Source organism: Microchirus variegatus (genome assembly GCF_963457635.1).
Source record: "Microchirus variegatus genome assembly, chromosome: 1".
In the NCBI taxonomy this organism is placed as follows: domain Eukaryota; kingdom Metazoa; phylum Chordata; class Actinopteri; order Pleuronectiformes; family Soleidae; genus Microchirus; species Microchirus variegatus.
In genome coordinates, this window is record NC_139802.1 from 7,525,002 (window position 1) to 7,534,483 (window position 9,482).

General features: G+C 39.7%; 1 protein-coding gene across 1 annotated transcript; it reads left to right on the forward strand.

Annotated features, from left to right (window-relative positions):
• Positions 1-4,299: 4,299 nt before the first annotated feature.
• On the forward strand, positions 4,300-9,080 carry zbtb32 (zinc finger and BTB domain containing 32; the record flags this gene model as incomplete). Its single annotated transcript, XM_083897174.1, has 4 exons — positions 4,300-5,090; positions 6,041-6,144; positions 7,610-7,771; positions 8,851-9,080. 4 exons carry the CDS (start codon positions 4,300-4,302, stop codon positions 9,078-9,080), a joined length of 1,287 nt encoding a protein of 428 aa, XP_083753300.1.
• Between the last annotated feature and the right edge of the window lie 402 nt (positions 9,081-9,482).

The window sequence follows — 9,482 nt, forward strand, 5'->3', positions numbered from 1 at the left end:
TGAGGACGACACAAAATGCCGTAAACCGAGACGAAATGTCTGATAACTTCTGAGAAGGACGTTCTTATCCAATATTGGATCACTTTCCACTAACTCACTTGTGATTAATGTTCTGATTAAAGCAAACAGTGATTGTAGTGATTGACGCAGTACGAAGGTGAAAAAACTCAAACTGCTACTGAGTGAAACTGATGAATCAATTTGTTTTTGTTTTTTTTAAAACGTGTCTTTTACTCACTGTACAATTGTATTTTTGCTGCTAGGTGCTCAACACTCTCCACTGTTTGGTGCTGGGTGGGTATGAAACTGTTAGACTATATGAATACATTAAAATGACTGTTATTAGTGTTTAGGACAGGGGTCTCAAACTCAAATGACCTGGGGGCCAATGCGCATCTATTATTGGTCAAGAGCAAACAAAAACTGTTCACAATACTGCATCACGATATCACACGTATACTTAATAATACTATTTATGATGCAAAATTAATGTATTAATATCAAAAACAGACATTTATTTTAAATGACATAAATAATAGTGTGAACAACTGTAATTAAAATTAATAAAATTTGTGCCAGGAGCCGTTTCGGCCACTGCCATTTGTGGCTTAGGCCCCAACAAGTGTATTTATATATGTAATTGAATGTTGTATATGATACATTTAATAATGGGATAATTATGATCAAATGTCTTATTATTACTGTTATAAAAAACAAACATATATTATATTCTATCACCCCAGCAACACACTGTGTTTAAAAGACGGCGAGGGCCATGTTTTCATTATAACATGATATTAAGTGGGGGGCCGCATGTAATCGATTGGGGGGCCGAATGTGGCCCCCGGGCCGCCAGTTTGAGAGCCCTGGTTTAAGACATATTTGGCCTTTTACCTGTATACACATTCAATACACACTTTCTTTACAGTGACTGAAAGCATGTTGTTGTTGATGGTTTTCTTTACACGTTCCTTACACAGTTTCACAATAATATGACTTAAATTCAAAAGATACAGCTACATTGTTGTTGAAAAAGGTCTTTTTTTTTTTCAAAGCACACAGATAAAACCACGCTGTCGCAGTTCTATAACTGAACATGTCACAGGTGTTATTTGGTCATTAATGGTTAAACTGTCAACAAAAACCGAGCTCATTTATCAGTTTTTTTACAGGTCTTCACACCTACAGTGCGTATATATATATAAATATATATATATATGTACGCTGACACAGTAAAACACCAGAGCAGATCTTTCTATTTCAAGAACGCAAGGTTTCAGTGCAGCTTCATCCTGCTTACTGGTACCACTGGCCTTTTGTCTGTTTGCTTCCTGTCACAGATCAGTGTCTTTGAAGTGGTTTTTTTTTTGTCTGCGCAAAGAACCTGTTTACTAATGTACTGACCAGCAAGTGATGATGGAAGCATTTACAACAGGGCATGACAATATCACACACAAACACACGCATGCTTGCACAGCTATTGAATTCCATTCATTTATACAGCTTTAATATTATCCCTCTCTTTAACTATAACCAGTTAATGCCACAACTCAAATCTTGGCCCTAAACGTAACCAGCCGCACACACACTTTGGTGTAGTCTCAACTCGTATGTGAGATTAACAATTTCAGAGAATACAGTTTTGTTTTTTCATGTACTTCCTATTATACATGACACAAAACAAGGTAGAGGTAGAGATTTCTTTTTTTGTTTTTTTTAGCAAAAGTAAAACAGAATAAAACGAAGGATTTGTCGCTTAAAAGGAGGACAAGGCAATGCCATTTAGCACTGTAATCAATGAGCTAACAAAGGAAAGTTCAAGAGGAGGGACTGTGAGGCAAAGAGAGGAAACCACGCTGACACACTGCAAAACCTTTACGCACACAGACATGTCACTGTAGAAGTCACTTCACACATGATGCACGGTAGTTCGTCATTCCCCAGGGAGAATAGTCGCTGAATTCTGGGTAAGTGTCTTAAATCACAAAGCTTCATTTATTTGAGTTTTTTTTCGTCTCAAGATCAAAAACCACAGGCACATGCACTCTGACACTGCTCATCTTTGTGCTCTTTCGCTCCGTCTTCTGTGATCTACTACAAAACACAGCCTCATGTGCCGCTGCTGATGTTCTGTTGCCCATGGCGACCGGTTTTTGATGTGGCTTCTCTATTATGGGACTCCAGTTCTACACATGTGAGCCGAGGCAAATGTCCGTGTCCTGTGGAAAGATGCATGCATGGTTTTCTGACAGAGGTGGAAAAAGTACTAAAATATTGTACTCAAGTAAAAGAACCAATACTTTGATGAAATATTACTCAAGTAGAAGTAAAAGTAGTCATCTGAAAAATGTACTCAAGTAGAAGTAAAAAGTAGTTCATTTGAAATGTACTTTACGTAAAAGTTACTTAGTTACTTTGCGTCGGGTGTGAGGTTAGTAGAAATATGACAAGGGGTCAGAAATCCAAAACTATTTTGGAGCTCACGCACCCAGCGCGACACAGGATATTATGTCACTTTTGGCGTGCACCCTCTATGTTCACGCGCCAGTGCTGGTGCTAATCACATCATCCTTAATCTGGTTCTGGTGTATATTTTCCCCCTGTAGGTCTTCATTGTGCTGAATTTGTATTTTTCCTCAGTAACGGATAGGATTAAGTACAATACTTGAGTCAATACGTACTCAAGTAAAATACTCAATCCTGATTTTAAATTGTACTTAAAAAATACACAAAAAAAGTATTCAATACAGTAACTTGAGTAAATGTATTTCGTTACTTTCCACCTCTGCTCAGAGACCTGCAATCTATGTCACGACTCTACATGACTGCATTGTAGATTTCTGCAGCACAGCCAGATAAGTGCAAGGTAAATAAAAAACGTATTTTCTCTGAAGATAAAAAAAAAAATACAGTGCAACGCAACAGAAAGAGCAGTTGAGTCACGTTTTGTGCGTTAGTGTAACGCATAAATTTTCATAAATTAAAATTAGACATTATTATGTATGTGTTAGGTGACTCATGTCGCTATGAATTAAAAAAAAGTTGCAATATTTGAAATCTAATAAACTGCTGGAATTAAAATTGAATTTCTTCATCTGAAATACAGCAACAAGCCAACGTGACATGGAATTATTATTTTTTTAATTCTTGCACAATTACATGTCTGTATTACTTTAATTGGACATACAATTAATTAATATGGATTAATACATTTGGGACGTAATACAAATTTATCAGCCGTATGTTCATAAACGTAGGTCATACATTTTACCGTACCGTATTTTTATATTGGACATTATTTTTATTTGTTCAAAATGAATAAATGTACCTAAACTAAAGTGGCGTGCTACACTGAAGCTGCCCTACTTTCACTGTCAGTATAATGTACAGCACCAATACAATTTTAAATAAATCATAGAACAATTTAAAAAACAAGTGCAATAAATATGTTACGTCAAGATGGAGTTACATGAAACTTCTTTTTTAAATATGCAAAATTCTTATCGTCTTAAAAATGACAAGGTACAGAAAGAAGGAGAGATTTTGACACATGCGTGTGCATTTAAAAAATGACTGGAACTGGAACTAAATATCATTCCATTTCACATCTATTTACAGTCACACTCAGAGAATTCACTTTAATATGTAATAGCTCACAGATAAAGTCAACACGGTTTAATCATAAATGTTTGTTTTTTTCGACCGTGCGAAGAGTAGACGACAACCTCTCAGGCATCCGGTACTTTCAACACGCAACTACAGTAGTGCTTTCATTTGTACATTGTCAAATTCTACTGTTTTCCGTGACATGCTGACATATTTACATATGCCACCTCTGCACACGCTAGTTTTCTGGCATGACTATGTCCAAATATAGTCTTAACTGTATTTAATGTACAAAAGTTTAGCCGTGTGTACAGTCATTAGTCATGGTTTCATATACAGTTCGGGCTTTGTGGCTTCAGAGTGTGTATGTGAGTGCCACATATCAAAGCTTTCAGAACATTGAGTTCATCAGGCCGATTATTTTCGGTTTTTCTGAGGTTTCTTGCAAAGCAGTGCAAATAATATTCACTTTTACACAAACAGGCAACGCTGTGGGTGAGACTTCATCATCGGTTCATCACAAGAAAATTCCTTTGACTGATTTAAAGCGATTTCCTCCCTGCACTGTAGCACATATCTTATAACAAACAGGCTAATACTATGTGTGTGGAACAAATTTTGACTCCTAATGTTATCTTGGTTTGGGTTTTTTTTTTTTCCCTCTTTTTTTCAGTATTTCGACAAACTTCAGAAATGATCCGTATCAACAACACCCAATATTTCCACTTCCTGAAGCAGGCAGACGTTTTCCGTCGCTCCGGGTCATTCTGTGATGCCATCATCTCAGTGAAGAGTCACACGTTCAAGGCCCATCGCCTAGTACTGGCCTGTGCTAGTAGAAGACTGGCACAGCAGCTATCCCAAGGTGACGTAGACAGTCCGTCCCAGTGTACTCTGGAGTACTTCTCCCCACGCACCTTCCAGCAAGTCCTGGACTTCATCTACACCCAGGCACTGGAGGTGTCGGTGGAAGACTTATACCTGCTGCTGAGAGCTGCTCAGCTGCTGGAGATGCAGCCACTGGAGGACCAGTGCCAAAAACAACTGGACACCCTCAACCTCCGAGCCAGGATGGAGAACAAAAGAGAAGAAGTCAAGGAGGAAAAGGAAAGTGCAAAGGAGATGTCTCAAAAGAAGGAAGGAGCTCTAGATGAAGATGATGATGTCAGCAACAGCATTGTCGCAGAAGATCCTTCGTCCCCCGATTCTGCGAAGAACCGCAACAGTTCGCCGTCCCCCCCAAAAAAGTCCAGACAGTCCCGTTTGTCGTCATCAACACACACCAATGACAGAGTTATCACCCGGCCTGCCGCCAACACTTCTTCTGTCCCTCCTCCCTGGACGTTCTCTACAAACATGTGGAACTCTGTGAGCACCCTGCGACAAATAGCAGAAAACTATTCAAACTTCTTCGGAGTACACCCTCTAGCATCACCACACCAGTCCTCCGTAGCATATCCCTTCTCCCTCTCCACATCCCATATGTTACCTTTACTAAGCAACCATTATCAAAGCCAATTCCATAATTCTGTAATGGGCTACTCAGGCTCTTACCCACACTATACACAGAGCCGTTACACTGGAGCGACAGGAATGGGCAGCATAATAAAGCAAGGCCTGCTAAGAAGAAAAAAACCCAGCCAGAAAACATTCAGCGGGGTTGTTCAGAGTGTTGAGCAGAGGTGAGTCGGCACTTGGAAAAGGTTTTTGGACATTTTATTCATACGTCGTCTCCCTATTTTTCCACTCACAGACTCATTTAGAGTCCCCGAATGTGTTCAGTTGTTCCTTTGCGACAGCCAGGACCTGACTCACTGCTGTCTGGGCAGATGTGTGTTATTCAGCCTCCTGCACTTTCCAATAAGCAGTTTCACCTGTTAACTCATCCCTGTCCGTATAGTCAGACACTTTTCTAAGTAATAATAAAAATAATAATTAAAAAAGTTTAAAAAAGTGTGCAAACTAAATAAGAAAAAGACTAATACACATGTTATACATTGAATCAAACTTTTTTTTATTCTTTCTATCTTTCATGCACATGCATATTATGCAGTGTTCCACACAGTCTAACTAAACCGTGTTGAGGGGAGCCCCCTAAATTTCTCCCCTCCTTTGCAGATTTCAAGATTTTCCACCCACAGTTTCAGTGTTTAGACATGTCACAGCCACACCACAAAAAACACTATTCAAAACATTTGTGGAAAAAAAAAGAAAAAAATGTTATTCTTCAGTGTCACTTCATTATCCCACTCCAGTTCATTAACCGTATGCAGGCAAATGCACACACTTTTATAAAAAGGAGGTGTTTAAGGATGTAATCCATGTAAAATATATATGATATGACCTATTTTCCATTTGCTTTACCTTTTTGGCAACACAAACAAGAGTTTATCTATGGTTGTAATCAGTTTCTGTGCAATTTTCTTTTCCACAGTTGCCAACAAGCGCCCAAAACCAGCCCAGAGAGAGGTAAAGACTGCCAACACTGCAATCCAAGTGTCACTGGTGACCCAGAGCCATGGGACTCCACACCATCAGGTAACGATATGATTTTTTAAAAAAAAGACAAACACAGCACGTTATACAGCAAGATTAAAACTGTCGCAATGGATATTCTGCGTAGGAATGATCAGATACACAAGTAAGACCGTTTTCATATATCATGACCCCTAACCTCTGCAGATAGGAGATACTAAGCTACGCAATGGAAAGTGATAAAGAGAGTTGTGGTTTTGCGAGCATGGTGCAGCAGGAGCAGTAGTGTGGTTACTAGATACAGCTCGATACATGCAGTACAGTATGTACTGCAAAAGTGGTTTGTCCTATGCTGACAAAAAGACAAAAAAACAACAACATATAGACGACGTATATATGGATTAAATGTAATACATTCTAAGAATATGAATGCAAGTCAGCGACAATAGCGCAAAAGAATCCGCCAAAACCAAACATCTGTGGTTGTGTGAATGTGCGTCAAGTCGTGCGCCGCCTTCGTCCAATCAGGCCGATCAACATGTTTTATTTATCTCTGTTCAGTGGAACATTATGTTCATAAGGCGAGAGATTACACTAGAACTGAGGCGGTGTACACGAGTCTCACTGCACAGCTCTAGGCGCTGTGGTGAATCAGCCTCTAAAACACAAGTACATCAAATGAGAAATAATCAAATGCACCTGCACTAACCTCGGTTATTTTATTATAAGGTTATTTTTTATTTTACTTATTAGTCCAAAAATAACGACATGTAAAAGCTGAAGAACAGAAAAAAAGTAGGTTTGTTAGAATGGTGAGTGTTCAATTGTTGTGGTTTGTCGTTTTCATTTTGCCTACTACAATACAACCCCCCACCCCCTTCTAATTTCAGCATCCTGTCTATAGTATGAGGTCAACGCTTTTTACAAACAAATCCTTGGCCTAAAAAGATGGCATTTAAGGCACACAAAGGCTGCGGAGTTGCACACTTCAACCTCAAAAATCACACCTTTCATGTTTCTCCACGATACGAGGCTGCAGCCGACGTGTGTGCAGCGCGACAGGAAAGTCACAAACTAAATTTATTGTATCGCAACAGGATGCAGCCGAATAACGGGCCTGCGCCTCTCAGAGGTGCATTGCACAAATATGCTACTTTAAAGACCACAACAGTAGTTTTACAGAGATGAATCCATAAGGTCAATGGACGGCTTCAGCAGATTTGAAAATGTGTGCCTCAGCAAATACATTATGGTTTTATAACATACATTCATGGTTATTTGGCCATGTGAGTGTGAGCCCAGTGTGATGTAAATGTCTTGTTTTACTTAAACGTTACACGCAGAAGCTTCAGGAATCTAGACTATTTGTTAATTATCATATCTTTTTTTTCTCAATTAATGTTATACTTTAATAGACTTAATCACATCTGCAGCTTTGTTCGCTATGCTGTTAAGAAACTGGTCATCGACAGTAGTGAACAGAACAGCCTACTCTGTCCACCGCAGTGTTCACACCCGTCGTTTACAGTCTGTGCAGGGTGTCGCTTCCCGAGAAGAGGAGATGTGCTGCAGCGTGAACCGCAGTCCAAACAACAAGATCACAATGGAGATAAACCGTACCAGTGCCAACATTGCCCTAAAAAGTTCAGCCTGAAACATCAGCTGGACACACACCACCGAGTTCACACTGGTAAGCACACATTCACTCATTGTTAAGGTTCCATCTGCTTTGAGACCTCAACGCTAAATAATCTTGGTTCAAAATCTCTGTCCAGAATCCAGTTAGAGTGAAATGAAACTAGCCATGAGCATTTCAGCGAACTTTGTGTGGATTCTAAACCCGCTCCAGTTACAATGTTAACTCTAACAGTGGGACATAAATGTAAAGACGGGGAGACATGTTAGTTCTTGCACCATTTAAAACTTGACGGAGAAAAAGAATAATCCATGTGTTTTTCAGTGCAACGGCTATTCAACTGTGTCAAGACATGCATGTGATGGACAATATTAGTTTAAATGTCCTAAACCAGGGGTTCTCAAAGTTTTGATACCTGAGGGCCAATTTAGGAACCCAGCATTGGACTGAGGGCCGCCAAAGGAGAAAAAAACAGAAAGAAATTCCGTAATAAATAGTAATAATTGTAATGACCACATACAATTTACACTTATTGGTCTGTATCCAGTAATGTCCAATAAACATTTAACAAGCTTAGTAGCTCCTGGATTAAAACTATCAACTGTAATTCATTGCGGGCCGCCAGGAATGTTTCTGCGGGCCGCCATTGGCCCACGGGCCGCACTTTGAGAACCAATGTCCTAAACCAAAGGAACACGTAGGTCTTTAGACTATAAAGAATCAGTTGTGAGATGCAAACATTCAATATGGTTCCTCTCGCTGTCTTAAATGCTGAAAGAGTCTTATGCTGTTGTTTCAGTTAAGTATATAATTTACGCTTAATGTAACATTATTTTAAACAATAAAGTAAAAAAAAAAGGAAAATAACAGATAATCCTAACTATTAAAGCATCAAATAAACACACAATTATAATGTCGTTCTGTTTTCCTTTAGGAATGTATTTTTGTTCAGAATGATAACTGATGATTGTTGATTTTAGACTCAACATATTAACTTGACACATTGCTTACAACTAAAATAATAAACTTTTGATTAAAAAAAAAAGACACTTGAAATCCTCTCTCACAGCTCTCTTTGCTCCCTCCATCCTGTGGCCCCCTGTTCCCTCTCTCTCTCTTCTCTCTACTTCAAGGGGAAAAACCGTTCGAGTGTCGCATCTGTGGTCAGCGCTCACGAGACTACTCGGCCATGATCAAGCACCTGCGAACTCACGGTGGCGCCGCGCCCTACCAGTGCACGGTGTGCCTGGAGTTCTGCAGCAGCCTGGTCGCCATGCAGAGACACGTCAAGAGCCACGCGGTGCAGGACTTCCCCCCAGACTGGAGCATCAGCAGCACCTATCTGTACACCTCCCACATCTGAGCCACACCTTAACCACCCACACAGCCAACTCACACATGTAGCTTTAGTTAGTTTGTGGCTCTCGTGTGTAACCAATTCAAATCAGAAGAGTCAAGCCGGTGTTTTTCTACATAAACTCCATATGTTAAAAAAAAAACAAAACAAAAAAGAAGGTCCTTTAATACCACTCTAATTGAGGTCACAATAATGCATGGGAGCAACAAACTGAGGCTTCATGTGTCCAGTGACAACACACACACGTGCATTATACATGAAATGTCACATCAACAGCTCCTCCTCATGGAATGACGCAGGCACCTTCCCCTCTTACTGTCATAATTATTGGACCAGTTGTGTAAAGTTTTTTTTTCAAAATCTGGCCATGGCTTATAGCGCCCTCCTGAGGGCCCTCCAGGACAAGGC